Source organism: Oryx dammah, unplaced genomic scaffold, assembly GCF_014754425.2.
Source record: "Oryx dammah isolate SB20612 unplaced genomic scaffold, SCBI_Odam_1.1 HiC_scaffold_20, whole genome shotgun sequence".
Lineage (NCBI taxonomy): Eukaryota > Metazoa > Chordata > Mammalia > Artiodactyla > Bovidae > Oryx > Oryx dammah.
The window spans coordinates 45,328,375-45,347,810 of record NW_024070204.1 but is presented as its reverse complement, the minus strand read 5'-3'; the positions used below and the strand labels follow the sequence as shown (position 1 = coordinate 45,347,810).

General features: G+C 38.2%; 1 protein-coding gene across 1 annotated transcript in view; it reads right to left on the bottom strand.

Moving 5' to 3' along the window:
- ITGA2 (integrin subunit alpha 2) overlaps nucleotides 1-19,436 on the bottom strand; it is a 108,808-nt gene that overhangs the window by 14,071 nt on the left and 75,301 nt on the right. The window contains exons 16-24 of the mRNA XM_040262260.1: nucleotides 18,486-18,625; nucleotides 13,116-13,267; nucleotides 10,168-10,278; nucleotides 9,488-9,570; nucleotides 7,086-7,227; nucleotides 5,895-5,987; nucleotides 5,016-5,092; nucleotides 4,846-4,929; nucleotides 1,418-1,520 (exon numbers count right to left, since the gene is read on the bottom strand). Of these exons, the coding sequence (XP_040118194.1) occupies nucleotides 1,418-1,520; nucleotides 4,846-4,929; nucleotides 5,016-5,092; nucleotides 5,895-5,987; nucleotides 7,086-7,227; nucleotides 9,488-9,570; nucleotides 10,168-10,278; nucleotides 13,116-13,267; nucleotides 18,486-18,625 (985 nt within the window). The remainder of the gene's footprint in view (nucleotides 1-1,417; nucleotides 1,521-4,845; nucleotides 4,930-5,015; nucleotides 5,093-5,894; nucleotides 5,988-7,085; nucleotides 7,228-9,487; nucleotides 9,571-10,167; nucleotides 10,279-13,115; nucleotides 13,268-18,485; nucleotides 18,626-19,436) is intronic.

Below are 19,436 nucleotides of genomic sequence, written 5' to 3'. Positions count from 1 at the left end.
TGCAAAATAAAGATAGTCAGCAACTCAGTAGTTATGCACAGGTATAGCCTCTGTTCTTACTGGTGGGAAGTCTGTCCTAATTGTTCAGGGCTCATGCCCTATTGGGGTTAGACATTTTAAAGAACACTCGTAGGAATAATAATCCTACCAATCTAATAATTGATTTGGGAATTAAATGGGTTAACATATATAAAGTATTTCATACAAAGGCTGATACTTATTATATGTCTTTGAATATTATTGTTACTACTAATTGATTAAATGTTTCATTAAAGAAGTAACTGCCAAATACCATGCACATTTTGTAAACTCCATAAATTTGGATCACAAATCAAGATTCCTTTAAGGACTTTTAAAGAATATAAATTATCACCAAATTATAGAGTTGTAACAATTTGACAGATTAGTAGAATATGTACAAAAATAAAATGACAGGCTGGTGGATGGATTCTTTCCTTTTTATTTAACAAAGCTTATGTAATGTCATTATAAAATATTCTCTCACAAATTCATTTCTCTATATATAACTGGAAACAAACTTTAATAATTACCAACTAATAGCCAATAGAAATTGATTTAAAAATATTTTGTATACTACTTAGCATGACTGTACAAAGTAAATATTTGTATACAAATGGTGAGCTTCTCAAATAGAAGTCGTTTCCAAGCATAAATTGGCATTATATTGCAGAGACTCTGTCCACAGTAGTAGCTTTATGTTAATAATGTTGATTAACATTCAACATTTGCTTTCAAAATACACTGATTATCCCTTACCCTGGATACAAAACTATGTATCAGTACAAAGCCCAGCTGTTTACTTATGGATGGCCCATCTTTGTGGTTCTCACAGAATGGCACCTGGCCCAGAAGCACCTGCATCCTCTGGGAACTTGTTAGAACTGCACATTGTTAGGTCTACCAGACCTTTTGAATCAGAACTACTGAGATGGAGCCCAGTGACATGTGTTTGACAAGACTCAGGTGATCCTAATGTGTGCTCAAATTTGAGAACCACTGGCATATTTCATATTTCACGGAGAAGGCAATGGCACCCCCCTCCAGTACTCTTGCCTGGAAAATCCCATGGATGGAGGAGCCTGGTGGGCTGCTGTCTATGGGGTCGCACAGAGTCGGACACGACTGAGCGACTTCACTTTCACTTTTCATTTTCATGCATTGGAGAAGGAAATGGCAACCCACTCCAGTGTTCTTGCCTGGAGAATGCCAGGGATGAGGGAGCCTGGGGGGCTGCCATCTATGGGGTCGCACAGAGTCAGACACGACTGAAGCGACTTAGCAGCAGCAGCAGCAGGCATATTTCAACTTCGTTTTACTTTCTTCTTCTCTTCCTGCCCTCATTCCCGCCCCCGCCCCCTTTCTCTTGACTTCGCATTCTTGTAACAGGTGTACCAACCTTAATAGAGAAGATGAATTTTGGACCAATATCTTCAAAACTATGCACAACAGAAGAAATATTCCCATCCAAGGAGACTTCATAAAAATTTATGTTGGTAGATCTGTTGGATGATATTTGTAAAGCTGAATATTTTAGTTATGCTATTGCTCTTGAAGTTTAATATTTCTTTTACTTATATATCTTCCAGCTTATATTACAAGTGAAAGAATTCACATTTAGGTACAAAACATTAAAGGAAAACAAATATTTGTTATGGACTTAAAGTTCAGTATACATTTCTAAGGCTAAAACAAGTTCCTTTCAAAACATACCCCTTCATGATCATTCTGCTAAGATTCTTTGTGTTACATCCGTTGTATATATAGATGCATATATCAGTTGTAAGTTTCTAAAATAAGTACAAATGTATTACTTTAGAATTTGGAGTGAAACTCTTTGCTGTGTTAATACAGTGGACACCTGGGTCTTATTGATTGGACTAACAGATTTATAAGGCAGAGGATTTTCCACTTGGTATGATGGCGGAAATATCATACAATAATAAGATATCAGGCATTAGCTCCTGCACTACTGATCACTGGATGCCTGTGAAATAGGGTGTACATTTTATTATTCCTTCAGTATTCTTGCCTGGCAAATCCCATGGGCAGAGGAGCCTGGCAGGCTACAGTCCAAGGGGTTGCAAACAGTCGGACACAACTTAATGGCTAAACAATGACAACAATCCTTAGTTTCAAGCCAACTCTGAAGCTTTGGTCTGAATCGGGGTAGGTCCATCTGTCTCCACCACTGACCACAGAAACCACTTCTAAGATGGCTAAGTCAGGAGTTTTGTTAATAGATTAGACCTAGAGGTAATGGCCTAACTGAATGTCTTCGCTAGGGGCTGCTGAGTAGGGTTTGCAAGTGAAAAAATGACCAGGCCTGAGGGAACCCGCATAGGACCACCCAGACTGAAATGTAACTGAATACCATTCCCTCTCTTCACTCATTTCTGGGAATCTGAAGCTGAATTCCAACCAGGGCAGCTTCCTTAGGGGGTAGAGGGCAGATAGCAGGGGCAGGAGTCTGAGAAGCAATATTTATTGCCATCAGACAGTTTATCCTAATTATAATACATAGATTCTATTTCCTAAAAAAAATATTGGACTGGATATTTTCAAGATAGAGTCCTTTGGTTTCTTTACTGAAAATCTTGCCTTTTCTTCTATGCATTAGAATTTTCCCCAAAATTCTCAAAAGGAAAATACGTCAAAGGCACTTAAATAAATGTAGTATTTGTCAAGGTTATGTCTACGAGAGGAAATAATGATTTGTCCACCTTACGTGGAAAATGGGAAAACTGACTGGGATTTAAAACAGAAAGCCTGACTCCAATAAAAATTAATTAAAAAAATAAAATAGAAAGGCTGGCTGTATGTGCCTTTCAGATCTTTGTGTGAGCCCCTATGTATGGCCAGTTTTTAAATTAATTAATATGCTCTGTTTCTGCATTTTAAAGAGATCCAACATTTTTTCATTTGTTCCTTAAGGCTTCCGTCAGTTACTTAAATATTGATCAATATATTTATATTAGCAGTTAGCTATGGGGGGCAGATCCTGTTTTAGAAAAAAATTCTACTGTCATCTATTTCCACCCATCATATTTACAAAATATAATTGCACATTTATATAGTATCAAAATGGTTCCTAAGGGATATATTCAATAATTGGGATTGGGTAGGACTTTTTTCTTTTTTTTCAAAAAGTAATTAAACTGTGTGTGTGTGGGGGGGGGAGCATATATCCTAGTAGACAGATAGACCTTGTATCTGGAAAATATTCTGAAACAGCCGAAATAGTCATTACAAAATGACCAGAGGCGATCGGAGGGATGATTTCTCTTCATCATGCATTCTTCCGTGATCTTTGGGTTTTCTATCCATGCACATTTAACATCTTTCTTTTTAAAAACATATTAAGACAAATTATCTGGATGGTAGGTTTAGGAACCACTTTAGCTTTATTCTTGATAATTCTCCATATTTTTTAACTGCATGATATACTTTAAACATCAGAATGTCTGAGAATCCAATTTACCATCACAAAAAATACATAGCTAAGATTTAGTAAATGTGAAGTCCCATTTATTTCATCTTAAAATAACTGAAAACGTTGGCCATGGTGGGAGAATGGAATGATGAAAAGGCTCTATTAACAAAAAGCATTTAGGATGAGAAAGTAGAATTATAGGTAGAAAGGAAAACATTTAGGTAATGTGGTGCTAGCAATCTCTTCAGCTGCAGCTGTTTTCAGTTACTTATTTTAGCAGCTGAGGGCCCTTTGAAATCTGTAGTTACTGAATAATTTTTCAGGGATGGATGACTTGAGATACAGTTTCTGCTTTTGCTGTTTGCAACTCACTTGATACAGAAGCATTCTTTTCATCTTTGCTCATGTGTCTTGAGCTCTAGACATAATGACATATTTTCCTTTTTGTTTTTGCTCAGGGATCTGTTGGATGATCCACATATTCCATGCTTTTAGGGGTTGGAGTGATGTTAGAGAAAGCTGCAGTCACTGGACACTTCGTAGCCTGGCTCCCTGGGGATAGGTTGCTGTGTGTTTTCCAGGGGTCACTGAGCTGTTGTACTGCAAAGCTGCCATAGTGCTTCAGCAGCTAGAGAACTCTGGTTCCCAGGCTTGGAGGTGGGCCTCACCTGGGATTCTGTACCTGCACAGCTGTGCCGCAATGTGTCCGTGCCCATGAACCCGCTTCACTAAGTGGGAATGAAGGTGATAATATCAGCACCTGTGGTGCCTGCAAGTTACTCACCTCGCAAGACACCTGTCTCTCTGAACAATTCAAGATAATAGGTGTCAAGTGATAGTGTTTTGGCCGGCGCTCTCAGGTTTACTTGCTTTGGACAGACAAGGAAGTGGAATAACTCATTTCTTTCTGGATGACCTCTTTTGAAAAATGCCTCATTTCATCCTGGTTGGAAGAAATCCCTAATCCACTGTGCCAGGAATTTTCTGTGATTAGATTCAATATCTGTGCCCAGGGCTTCAATGTCCAGGAGTGGGGCTTACCCCTTGAGATCTCATGTGGACAGCGGGACAGAGGTGTGGGGAAGGAAGTGGTGGCAACTCCTTGGGGCCCTGCAAGCTGTGCTCTGACAGCTCGTCCAAGAGCCTGTAGGGGAGCTCCCCTTGGCACGTGACAGACAATTGTCTTTCCGGTATTGCTCTTAGTCAGTAAATCTAAAGAGTCCCCCAAGAGTCCCCTAGGGACCAGTTTGCCCTTGGACTTCTGTTTTAGTTGACAAGGAGGAAACATTTAAATTCAAATTCTCCAGTAAAGAATGAGCATGTAGAGGACTTCTTTAGTCATGAACCAAATGTGTTGTGAGCTGTGATCTTAGGCTCCCCACTGTTTCACCTACCTTGTTATGTGAATTTCAGCATCATACAGCAGAGAGAGTTTTAAGTTGACTGAATTATCTGCCATGTTTTCTTCCTGGCTTTCACTATTGAAAGGAATATTAGGAAATTACTGAAAGAGAAATATTGGAAAAGCCACTTTTCATCAATTCATGACTTCTTCACGTTTTACCTTAAGGCTCGGAAACTGATAGATGCCTGATTCTGAAGGTTTTGAAGATTGAAGTCGAAGTTAATAGTGAAAGTCACCTATATACAAAATGAAAACTCATCAATCTATGATGCTTTGTACTCAGGGACCAACATAAAAAAAAAAAAAAAAACTGTTCCATAAAAGTAAACTCAGTCCCATTTGATTCTGAATTTTAACTTAAGCTTTATAATGTGTAGAATATCTATGTATTTGACCACTTTGCCTCACCTTTAGAACAGAACTGAATTTACTTAACAAATACATATAGCAGGTCTCCCTAAAGATTCAGTCAGTAAGGAACCTGCCTGCAAAGAAGGAGACCTGGCCTTGATCCCTGGGTTGGGAAGATCCCCTGGAGAAGGAAATGGCAACCCACTCCAGTGTTCTTGCTTGAGAAATCCCATGGACAGAGGAGCCTGGCGGGCTAGAGTCCATGGGGTCACAAAAGAGTTGGACACGACTTGGCCACTTACACCCCACCACCACCGTACATATCACAGGCACTAATACTGGTCTGAATTTGAAGGCTTTGTGCTGATGTAAAATTTGCTTACTACCAGGGGTTAACAAATGATATCTGTGACTATGTGTAAACCACTTTGACTGGTGTTGGTCAATGTGTTCAGAAAAAAACTTTCTATGTTGTGTGTGTCTTTGGAAATGAACTATATAGGGGGAAATCCCACTTTTATTAATAATTTAAAGCATGCAGATATTTAAAACTTCCTTTAAATATGCAGCCAATTATTTTGTGGTGCTTCTCAAATGATAACACTTAATAAAGATGGTTCACTGGTGAATTAACACCAATCATGGGAAGGGGTCAGCATGGATTTGGGAATGAAATGGAAGTTCTACCTGTTGTTTGCTCTTTAAAGCAGGGTAGCCCACATTGCAGGTAACAGACTTCTGAGATGAAGCAATCTGGCAGGTCACTTCTGTCCCATCAACCTGAATGAGACCAGAGAAACAATGATCAATTCTTTTTCAATGTCTGTATGTGTGTGCGCTCATGCACATATGTGCCAAAAGAAATATAAACCACCTAGATATTTTAGCAGTAAGGTTGTGTTCACACCAAGACTTGAAAATCTTCTATGTATTGTCCTGATGGCTAACATCTATTTTTATTGCTAGACAGGCCACCCAACAAAACAAAGTCAGATACTGAAATTTCCCCCAGAAATAAATCATACGTCATATTTCAGAAGCACAAAATAAATTTAATCCACTATTTAGAAATGCTGTCTTTAATACATACCTTTCTTTCAATATATTTGAAAGTTGTAGTTTCAAGAGCAAATAAAAGATAGCTTTTGTTTATATTTTAAATAACTTAAAAGAATCATCTTTAGATTTTCTCAGGTTTCTTCTCTTTAAAATAAGAAGCTGTCATTTGGCACAAGAAATTTAAACACTAAAGTCAGAATCGGTGCAGAACTCTAAATCTGTTAAGTTCACAATGACTTGAAACTGGATGAAACCATTTTTAAAATCCTTTCATCAAGTAGTGAATTTGGAAAATCTGAGCTGTTCCCTTCTCTCCTTTTCACTGCTTGGTGGCAGAGGAACCAGGGGGGCATTCATGGTCAAGTGTGTTCCTGGTATAGCGATCAAGTCAACATGAGTAACTGACCTCGCTGGAATGCATTATCTTGGCAGCAGCAAGACCTGTGGTTACAAAGCTTGGGCTGAGCTGTGGGCCTCTAATTTCTGAGAGCAAGTGCAACTCCCAGCATCTGTGTAGCTCCATGCAGCCTCATCACACAGATGGCTTGAGGAGAGTTTACGGTAGAGTCTGGCTACAACTGCCAAGTGTCAGGTCAAAGGAAAAATCTGATCTAAGCCATGAAGCTGAACTGGTTTAGATACACAGCCAGGCTATGTTCTCAAGTAGTTTAACTAGTTGGGAGCCACAAGTGTCAAGATTGATCATGTTGAGGGGCAAGGAATTTCTTCAGAAAACACAGAGTACTTGGAGATTTGAGTAGAAGGAAGACAGTAATTGACAACAAAAATAGCAGTTATCACCAGAGTGCCTTCACATACCGGCATGGACCAGGAAGCAAAAAACAGGTTTTCTGAAAAATCAACAACAATCTCAGTGTTGTAGGCACTTTCCTTCTTGTTTTCCAGTTTTACTGAAAATGTTAACCTTTTGTTTTGGTTGCTGACAATGAAGGGCTGTTGTCTATTAACAGTAAAAAGGAGACAAAAAAAGTCATTACAGTTTTGTTTTCTTTAAGTCAGCATTCAAATACTGTACTCATTTAAAAAACAAATTTTGGATTTACTAGAGATTGAGGAAACTGCTTAATAACAAATTATCTTCATAATAAAATAATATTGGCAATGAATGAATAAATCCTATTGGGTTTTATTCTTTGTTGCTTTTAATTACATTGCAGAAAAAGACACCATCCAAATATAAGTGGTTTTATATTTCTTAGTGCTTACTCCTATATGGATGAGGGAAAGTGAAATTTATACTTTCTATATTGAAGTATAGTTGATTTATAATATTAGTTTCATGTGTACAATACAGTGATTGAATCTTTTTATAGATTATACTCCATTGAAAGTTATTACAAAATAATGACTATATTTTGCTGTGCTATACAATATAGTTTTGTTACTTATCTTTTTTACATTTACATAATATTAATAGTTTATATCACCTAATTACATACCTCTATCTTGCCCCTTCCTCCTTCCCTCTGCCCACTACTAGTTTATTATTTTTCTATTTCTATTTTGTAATATATATTTGTTTTGTTTTAAATTCTCAATATGAGTGAAACAGAATATTTGTCTTTCTCTGACTTATTTCATGAAGCACAATACCCTCTAGGTCCATCTACATTATTGCAAATGGTAGAATTTTATCCTTTTTATGGCTGAGTAATATTCTATTATATATATAAATGTATATACATAAATATATATATACATGTGTATGTTACATCTTCCTTTATCCATTCATCTATTGATGGACACTTAGGTTTCTTCCATGCCTTGACTATTGTAAATAACGCTGCTATAAACATTGGGGTATGTCTATCTTTTCAAATTAGTGTCTTTGTTTTCTTTGGATGCATGTCCAGGAGTAGAATTGCTAGATCATATGATAGTTCTATTTTTAGTTTTTTGAGAAACCTCCATACTGTTTCCCATAGTTGGCTGCACCAGTTTACATTCCCACCAACAGTGTAAAAGGGTTCCATTTTCTCCACATCCTCACTAACATTTGCTATTTATGTTCTTTTTGATGACAGCCATCCTGCCAGGTATAAAATAGCATGATACCTCATCATGGTTTTGATTTGCATTTCTCTGATGATTAGCACTGATGAGCATTTTTTATGTGCCTGTTGGCCACTTGTATGTCTTCTTTGGAAAGATGTCTGTTCAGGTCTTTTGCCTATTTTTTAAATCAGGTTTTTGGTTTTTTGACATTGAGTTGTACAAGTTGTTTATATATTTTGGATATTAACCCCTTAGCGGTCATATCATCTACAAATATTTTCTCCCATTCAGTGGGTTATCTTTTTGTTTTGTTAATGGTTTCCTTTGCTGTGCAAAAGCTCTTAAGTTTAATTAGGTCTCACTTGTTTATTTTTGCATTTCTTTTGCTTTCAGAAACAGAGACAGAAAAGCTACTGCTACAATTTATGACAAAGAGTGTTCTGCCTCTGTTTTCTTTTAGGAGTTTTGAGGTTTCAGGCCTTATATTTATGTCTTTAATCCATTTAGCATTTATTTCTGTATTTCGTATGAGAAAATGTTCTAATTTTATCTTTTTACATGTAGCTATCCAATCTTCCCAGAACCACTTATTTAAGGGACAGTCTTTCCTCCATTGTATATTCTTGCCTTTGTTGTAGGTTAATTGACCATAAGTAGATGGGTTTATTTCAGGGTTCTCTATTCTGTTCCATTGATCTATATGTCTGCTCTTATGCCCAAACCATGCTCTGTTGATTACTGTAGCTTTAAAGCATAACCTAAAGATACTTCAAACTTTGTTCTTTTTTATCAAAATTGCTTTGAAAATGTGGAGTCTTTTGTGGCTCCATATAAATTTTAGAATTATTTGCTCTAGTTCTGTAAAAAATGTCATGGATATTTTGAGTGGGATTGCATTAAATCTATAGTTTGGTGTGGATATTTTAACAATATTAATTCTTCTAATCCAAGAGCACAGGATATCTTTCCATTTCTTGGGATTATTTTCAAATTCTGTTATTAATATTTTATAGTTTTCAGAGTATGTCTTTCACCTCCTTGGTTAAGTTTATTCCTAGATACTTTGAAATTTAGATTTTAAGGATCTTTAGGAGTTATGATGCTTCTTTTGTAGAAAAAAATTTCCATACACAATCACTTGAATAAAGTAATCTAACATGTCTTTTATTTCAACAATTTTCACTGCGCTTTAAAGTAAAACTTACTGAGTGGCTGGCAGCTGCTGAACATTTAGAACTAGATCAGAAATGCAAACTCCATCATCACCACAGTCTTTATGGAAAGGGATCTACAAAAAAAAAAAGAGAGAAAAACAATCCCCAAAATTTGCTATTGAGTTAAACAAGCAAATTGTAGAAGAACACATAATAGTATTATTCCATTTATATAAAGTTCAAAACCTTGTGAAACTAAACCATATTTTAGGAATATATACATGTTTAGCAACATCAGAAAGAAAAACATTGATAAATGCAAAATTCAGGATGGTGATGCAATCTGGGGGCATAAGACAAAAGTGAATATGATAGAGTGTGGAGTGATACAGAGAATTTCAGAGGTACCAGTACCATTTTATTTTTTTTTAAATGGGTTGTGAACACAAGGTGTTCCCTTTATTGTTATTTATTTCTTCAATAAACATTTACTGAGTGCCTGTGGCGGGCCAAGCACTACTCGCAGTGCTGGAGACAGAGTAGGGAACAAGGAAGACAAAATCCCTGTCTTCATGGAATTTACATGCTGGTGAACTTTCCATACAAGTAACTGTACTTCAATTAGAAAATTACCGACTTAGGCTATGTCCTAAGTGTCTTCCAAACACTAAGGCAGTGACTGAAACTTTGCCAGCTAGTCAGGAATTCCAAGAAAGCCAAGCTGTACTTACACTGAAGACCTTGACCGTCTCAGAGTAGGCTTCAAGGGCAGGGTTAGTGCCAGGGTTTTCCAGACTAATGTTCACACACAGATTCAGAGGGCTGATAGTGTCAGAGAGCTCCTAAACACACACAGAGTTAGTGGATTAGGGCATGGCAGCTTCAAACAAGAAAATGACCACACATGTGCTCACAATTAAACACACAGTCCACTCTCAGTCATGCAGAATAGCTCTGTTTTGAACTTTCAAGGCTCTTGCTTCTTTACTGCAGCCATGAAATTAAAAGACGCTTACTCCTTGAAAGAAAAGTTATAACCAACCTAGATAGCATATTCAAAAGCAGAGACATTACTTTGCCGACTAAGGTCTGTCTAGTCAAGGCTATGGTTTTTCCAGTAGTCATGTATGGATGTGAGAGTTGAACTGTGAAGAAGGCTGAGCACCGAAGAATTGATGCTTTTGAACTGTGGTGTTGGAGAAGACTCTTGAGAGTCCCTTGGACTGCAAGGAGATCCAACCAGTCCATTCTGAAGGAGATCAACCCTGGGATTTCTTTGGAAGGAATGATGCTAAAGCTGAAACTTCAATAATTTGGCCACCTCATGGGAAGAGTTGATTCATTGGAAAAGACTTTGATGTTGGGAGGGATTGGGGGCAGGAGGAGAAGGGGACGACAGAGGATGAGATGGCTGGATGGCATCACTGACTCGATGGACGTGAATCTGAGTGAACTCCAGGAGTTGGTGATGGTGCTGCGATTCATGGGGTCGCAGAGTCGGACACGACTGAGCAACTGAACTGAACTGAACTGAAGTCTGCTGTTAGCCTCTCCACCTCTAAGAGACTTCAAAACTTGGGCTCAGTAAAAATCTGAAGCACTGATTCAGATAAACTCATCAGTCATTTCATTATTTATATAAGTAATGATCAATATTTAGGTGAGATATCCAGTTTTCAGTGCTCAGAAGATCACTCTGTTAGTACCTAGCTCTTGGGTTGTTGGCCATGTTCTTCCCATTCCTACTGCCAAGACTTTTGGCATCTACAGGTGTCCTGACCAAATCTCTGGAAGAGAATATAATGACCTGGAAGGGAAAGTCCCAGGGTTCACCATCAGGAATCGACAAGGGGACTCCCCTTCCTAGTCTCTAGTCTACAAAACCAGATGAAAGTGTTTCCCATACTCGAAACTAAGCTCCCCAATTTCCAGCCTAGCTGTCTGTCAGTGCTCTTTTGCATATTGGAGATGAGGCACATATCATAAGCAGACGTTAAAACCAACGCTGTCCAGCTATAAGTAGGACAGTTCCTCTTTGTCTAGTAAAGATGGTGGAGGATTTGCAATGCTCCAAGAGGCCTGGGCTGCTTCTAGTTTTTGAGGTTTCCCGTCTATTGAACAATGAAAATAATGCCAAAACAGGGCTGCAAACACCATCTAGCATTCTTCTTTCTTGAAGCACTTCTTACATTGGTAAGCACTAAAAATTAAAATTTCCTTTTCTTAGGAGTGATATCTTTATCTCAGCAGGATTTCTGTCTTGAGCCCTTTGGACAGGGGGTAGGGGGGCAGGGGCAGTGAGTTCCTGACTACAGGGAAATGCATCCTCGGCTGCAGGGTTGGCACACAGGATGGACTTGGGTATTGATAGCAAATATGGTGTTACCTGGAACAATACCTCTCAGCTGACTACAATAATACACACCTTGTAAAAACTTCACAAGTACACATGGGAGAGAATAGATGTATATATATATATGTAGTAGTTGGGTCACTCAGTCATGTCTGGGTCTGTGACTTCATGAACTGTAGCCTGCCAGGCGCCACTGTTCATGGAATTCTCCAGGCAAGAATACTGGAGTGGGTTGCCATTTCTTTCTCCAGTTTATATATATACATACGTACACCACATCCTGGCTGTCTTACTTCCCCCACAATGGATTACATGTTTAATTTGACCCACCACGTAGCACAAGGATAAGAGAGAATGGAATCTGGCTTTTATTCCTTTAAAGATGTATAATTGGCACATTATCAACAAAAAAAAGTCTAGACCTTCACAAAGAAGAAACCTTCAACCTGAACCATAAATTACTCAACTGATTTTAGTTCATCCAGCTCTTTGTTCAACTCTTAGCAATTCTTGAAATGTGATTTCTGTATCATCCATCTACTTGAGAAATGTCTGGGGATGCCCCTTAGACGTATTCACTGGATCTGAAGGGAATTTCTGAGGGGGGTGAGGTTGCAGCATATGAATTTTATAAAAGTTTCTTTGGCAATTCTTATGCATCTTAAACTTTGAGAACCACATTCTAGGAAAGTTCTTAAATAACTCTTATAAAAATAGTTTCCTGAATAAATTGTACTTTCAAATACCATAACCTGGCTTCTGGGGGGAAATAATCATATAATTTATAAGATAAGCTTTTTTAAGAAATTTTCTTCTGAGAAGCACTTTTTATACTTGGGAGAATTTCAAAATCCATGTGAACTATAGTAATTATGGCATAAGATTAGAGCAAAGAATTTTTACCTCATAATCTAACATCCTTCACCTGTATCAATTTAAATCTAATAATGAGGGCAATTAGAGTTATCCTTTGCAATCATTTAAAAATAAAATTCTCCTGATATGAAAATGTCAATATAAAATTTATCGTCAACTAAAAGTTCTTCCTATTAAACATTTAAGAAAGCACTGTCTTTGATTTCTTGAAGAATCTTATTTTTAGCCCTTTTACTTGCCATCCCAAGTAAAACTTAATGCAACTAACTTACATAATAGCATGTAACCACATAGATGAGTGTAAAGGAAATATACTCCTATTCATAGACCAAAAAAAGCAGTGATTAGAAGAGCAAGGGGTCTTCTCACTCATAAGCCTCCAATTCAGGCTTCCACCATTCATTAGTCTTTAAAAAGGAAGGAGATGAAAGAGAGGACTCAGAGGCTCACCTGTATATGGATGATGTACTCAGAACAGCGCTGTGCCTGACTTACTATCATGGTCTTCTGCAAGCACCTTTCATTATTTTCCTTAAATACCCCCCTGGACGTCACTCTGGATGAAAACTGGTCTTCATCAATTGTGATGTTATACACAATGGCTATAATAAAAGTCATAAAGAAATGTCATTACAAATACATTTTTAAGGAAAAGGCATTCCTGTTTTATTGTATCTCCCTGGGTTAAGTCTCTGACTACAAGAAAACAAAAACCTGTCTTCCTTTTGATGGACTGTGAACCATGGCCTGTGATATTTGTAACTGCAGCTCTGGTATGATGTATGTTGACTGTGGATACAAAGAAATGTGATTCAAAGAAATGTGATTTGACACAGTGGAAGGAAAAGTAGACTTGCCACCAGGAAATCTACTGAATGAAGTTGGTCAAACTCTTTCCTCAAACAGCAATTTCATTGTCCGTAACATGGTGACGTGCAAAGGAAAGGTATTATTATTGAGTGCCTACAATTGAACACGTTCTCATATGTTATGTAAGTTTCACAATAAACCTGGAACATGGATATTATTATCCTATTTTTCAGATAATTAATAGAATATTATTTGGTTTTTCAAAATAATTCACCTCAGCTCACACAGCTAGGGCATGGTCAGAAGAAAAGTTTGAGTAACTTTGAAATCAGACCCCATATTCCTACTACTTCTATGCAGTTTAGAGGATTCACTGTTATTTGAGGATTAAATTAGATACTCTAAAGGGAAATGTACAGTGCCTTGCATATTCCAAAAGCTTACTTAGGGAAAGTCATGTTATACTGCAATAACAAGTGTTGAATCGGACAGACTTGTTTTGAATCTTAATCTCATCATTGACAAGCTTTAGGCAATTTTCTTAACCTCCTTGAACCTCCATTTCTTCATCTATAAAACAGAGATAATAATACTAACCTAGGGAAATGGAATGAGAAACATATGTGATAAAAACTGATGTCAGTAGCTAATGTCCAACTATCAGAACTTTCAATAAAATCTGTTGGCTACCCACCCAACACTGAGAAGATCTGATACTATTAATAGCATCAACTGCATTGCTTAGGATTATTCTATCTTATTATTTATAAGAATTCATGATTTTGAACTGTGGTGTTGGAGAAGACTCTTGAGAGTCCCTTGGACTGCAAGGAGATACAACCAGTCCATCCTAAAGGAAGTCGGTCCTGAATATTCATTGGAAGGACTGATGCTGAAGCTGAAACTCCAATACTTTGGCCACCTGATGCGAACAACTGACTCATTGGAAAAGACCCTGGGAAAGATTGAAGGTGGGAGGAGAAGGGGATGACAGAGGATGAGATGGTTGGATGGCATCAGCGACTCAATGGACGTAAGTTTGAGTAAACTCTGGGAGTTGGTGATGGATAGGGAGGCCTGTTATGCTACAATCCATGGTGTTGCAAAGAGTCAGACATGCCTGAGCGACTGAACTGAACTGAATTACTTCCAAGAGTTTAAAGATTGACTATACTTCCAAAAGCATTCTACATGTAACCTTTCAAATATCTGCTAGAAGTGATGTATAATATTTCTCGCTCTGAATACTTCATGAGGTTAACAAAGATAAAATACAAAAGAATCAAGAACTACAAATAAGTAGTGAAAATAACACAAAGGAAAAGTAATGGCAGGGAAGTGATGGTAGCTAGGACAAAGTTAGTACCTGTGGTAAGGACAATATTTCATTTTTTCCAAAATGATACATAGTTACATAGGCAATATGATAATCCTTTTGATCTTATTAACTTCATACTGGAGTGTGCACCCAATGCAATAAATAACAGAAGTCATATGCTTTATAAATTGACTTTTCAAAGTCACAGAGGTGGGATTTCTGTCTTACACACTATTATTGCCAGGCTAGTAAGTGACAAATGATCATGACCATATGGACCTAAGGCATCAAGAAGAGGATTCAAAGGGAACGGTGCCCAATGGTGAGAGACCCTAGAGAACAGGTGGGAGGGAGTAAAATTCTCTGAAAGCAGAAAATGCCTTTCAAGTGTGTGGTAACAGAAAAGGTGAAGAACAGTCAAAAACTAGGAGGAAGATGTTTGAGACAAACCCATGCTTCAGGGCCAGCAGAGGTTACCTACCAGTCATTTCTGCCAACTAATAGATTTTCCAAATTAACTTTTTATATTTAACGTTGTATTCCTCCAGCTTCATTAAGATATCATCGACATAAAACATTGTGTAAGTTTAAAGCATACAACATAGTGATTTTATACACTGCAAAATAATTACCACAATAATGTGAGTTAACATACCCATCATTTCACAAAGTTATGATGTTTTTTGGTGTGGTAAGAACCTTTAAAATCTAGTCTCTTAGTAACTGTATACGCTACAGTATTATTAACAAAAATCGTCATGCTGTACATTCCATCTAGCCATTTCATGTTTAGACAGTAATGGTTTCTGACTCAACTCTCACAGCTACTCAGATGGATGTGCTAAAAGGCAGGTGTGTGAAATGTGCTACTCAGAGCTGGGTCAGTGTTTGAACACTCGAAAGGAAAAATGCCAGATGAATGTGAAAAATAGAAAATATGGAAGACATGCCAAGACGTGAATCTAACTTTGTGTTCCTAGCCTTCTTATTTCTTCTATAAATCGTGACAACTTGCCTTTATATTTTTACCCTTTAAGTTAATTTGTTCACCACCTAATAAAATAGCTATAGTCAACCCTAACAGAAATCAACCCTGAATATTCATTGAAAGGACTGATTTTGAAGTTGAAACTCCAATACTTTAGCTTCCTGAAGCAAGAGGTGAAGTTGCTCAGTCGTGTCTGACTCTCTGCGACCCCATAGATTGTAGCCTACCAGGCTCTTCCATCCATGGGATTTTCCAGGCAAGAGTACTGGAGTGGGTTGCCATTTCCTTCTCCAGAGGATCTTCCCAGCCCAGGGATCGAACCCGGGTCTCCCACATTGTAGGCAGACGCTTTACCATCTGAGCCACCTGAAACAAAGAGCTGACTTATTAGGGAAGCCTTTAATGCTGGGAAAGATTGAAGGCAGGAAGAGAAGGGGACAACAGAGGGCGAGATGGTTGGATGGCATCATGGACTCAATGGACATGAGTCTGAGTAGGTGAAGGACAGGGAAGCCTGGCGTGCTGCAGTCCATGGGGTCACAAACACTCAGACATGACTGAATGACTGAATAACAAGGAACTACAGGTTTCTGAAAATTAGAGCCAAAATCTGATGGAGAGGATATATATGCATAACTGAGTCACTTTGCTGTACAATAGTAACACAACATTGTAATTCAACTACACTTCAACTTAAAAAAATCTGATGGAAAGGATGTGGACCCATGAAACAGCAGCAAATCAAAGAAGGTAATATTGGATTAAGTGCTAAAAATCAATGGCTGCATATTGAAGGAACTGAGATAATTGGAGCAGGAGAGATGGAGGTGAGATGCAGTGGTTAGAAAGACTTAAGGGACATGTAGGACCTCAGCCAGGCTGCCAAAGACAACTGGACCAATCCACAGAAAAACTGCCCACAGTCTTCCTTACTCTCTCCTGCCAATCAGTCATGTTTCAGAATTCCCTCACTTCACTGGATTATTTGTTGTTATTGTTCAGTCACTAAGTCATGTCCAACTCTTTGCAACCTCATGGACTGCAGCACACCAGGTTTCTCTATCCTTTACTATCTCCCTGAGATTGCTCAGACTCATAGCCATTGAGTTGGTGATGTCATCCAACCATCTCACCTTCTGTCATCCCCTTCTCCTCCTGCCTTCAATCCTTCCCAGCATCAGGGTCTTTGCCAATGAGTCAGCTCTTTGCATCAGGTGGCCACAGTATTGGAGCTTCAGCATCAGTCCTTCCAATGAGTATTCAGGATTGATTTTCTTTAGGATTCACTGGTTTTATCTCCTTGCTGTCCAAGGGACTCTCAAAAGTCTTCTTTAGCACCACAGTTCAAAAGCATCAATTCTTTGGTGCTCAGCCTTCTTTATGTTCCAACTCTCACATCCATTCATAACTATTGGAAAAACCACAGCTTTGACTATATGGATCTTTGTTGGCAAAGTGACGTGTCTGCTTTTTAATATGCTGTCTAGGTTGGTCATAGCTTTTCTTCCAAGGAGCAGGCATCTTTTAATTTCATGACTGTAGTCACCATCTGCAGTGACTTTGGAACACAAGAAAATAAAATATGCCACTGTTTCCACTTTTTCCCCTTCTATTTGCCATGAAGTGATGGGACAAGATGCCATGATCTTCATTGTTTAATGTTGAGTTTCAAGCCAGCTTTTTGACTCTCCTCTTTCACCTTCATCAAGAGGCTCTTTAGGTTCCTCTTTGTTTTTTTGCTATTAAAGTGGTATTATCTGCACATCTGAGGTTGTTGATATTTCTCCTGGCAATCTTGATTCCAGCTTGTGATTCATCCAGCTTGGCTTTTCACATGATGTACTCTACATAGAAGTTAAATAAGCAGGGTGACAATATACAGCCTTGACATACTCCTTTCCCAATTTTGAACCAGTGAGTTGTTCCATGTAAGGTTCTAACTGTTGCTTCTTGACCTGCATACAGGTTTTGCAGGAGGCAAGTAAGGTGGTCTGGTATTTCCATCTCTTTAAGAATTTTCCAGTTTGTTGTGATCCACAGAGTCAAAGGCTTCAGTGTAGTCAATGACGCAGAAGTAGATGCTTTTCTGGAATTCCCTTGCTTTCTCTATGATGCAATGGTTGTTGGCGATTTGACCTCTAGTTCCTCTGCCTTTTCTAAATCCTGCTAATACATCTGAAAGTTCTCGGTTCACATAATGGATTATTTAGAAAATATAAAACACTGGGCACAAATTATACATTGTTCTATACTTTCTCATTATTTCATGCTTCTTAAATTTTCAAGAAAAGAAATATTTGATCCTCATACTGAACACACTCTACTTATATTATGGCATAGCCAACTCACAGTGGACTCATCTAATACGGACTCAGGTTCAGTGTAATTTGCATGCGCTCATGGTTTTCCATTAGGAAGGTATGGGTAAGAGAAACTTAAAGAATAGACTGGAAGAGGCTATAATTATGTCACTGACTTCATGACTTTCTGCAGCAGAATGTGACCTTCTAAGGATGACAGAGGAAGGTCTAAAACACCTTCCGTACCTAATTAACCATTCTCAGGCATCTCGAATATGTGGCAATTCAAGTGTCTGCAGGACCCTTATTTCTTTTGGTTTCCATACCCCAAGCATAGTTTACATCAGAAGTGAAACTCTATAAGCAAACCTATTTCTTGTGCAGATTATTTCAGGTTTACTCACCCACTTGATTGTTTTGATTAGTAGGTCTAAACTTAGCACTGAAGCAGAGTTTAAGTTTTATTTCAGCATTTTTGTTGAGCAAAGTGATTTTTTTTGGTGTGAATGAAGCATCTACAGATACATCAGCAATGCTCTGTGACCTGAAAGACCAATGTTTAAAAAAAATTATTCTCAGGGAACCCAGAAAAACTAGTCTTAGCACCTTGTAGGACTGTGACCACAAAACAGCATTAACCTAGCTTAACAGACAGACAGTGAAGTTGCTCAGTCCTGTCCAACTCTTTGAGACCCCGTGGATTGTAGCCTGCCAGGCTCCTCTGTCCATGGGATTCTCCAGGTAAGAATACTGGAGTGGGTTGCTGTTTCCTTCTCCAGGGGATCTTCCCGACCCAGGGATCGAACCCAGGTTTCCCGCATTGCAGGCAGACGCTTTATAACCTAGCTTAACTGGTCCCCTCAAAAAATGGATTTGACTCCTTGTGTCTTGACTTTTTAGATGAATCAAACCCACCTTCAAAGAAAAAAGTTTGGCCATCATGGGCTATCTTAAAAGGGAACGTCACAGTATAGGAAGTATATGGCCTACCATGCCTGAGGTCTACCAAGGTGGCTACAGGGTAAAGTTCACTGAAAGGTATGATTTCTTACAAAATTGTTCCAAAACAGCCACATAATTATGTCATCACACCTTGTATTTTTCTAATGTTACTCTAAACTGATTTTATCCAGTAAATATATTTTCTTTTTTTCAAAGCCTTAAATATTACATTTGAGTTTTATTTTTTCCGCATGAAGATTTCATTAAAATGATGCACTAAGGCAGTGATCCCCAAATTTTGGCAGCAGGAACTGGATTCGTGGAAAGCAATTTTTTCACAGAGTGCAGAGGGGAGGGAGATGGTTTACATCAGTAATGGAGCGGCAGATGAAGCCTCATCTGCTCACCTCCTG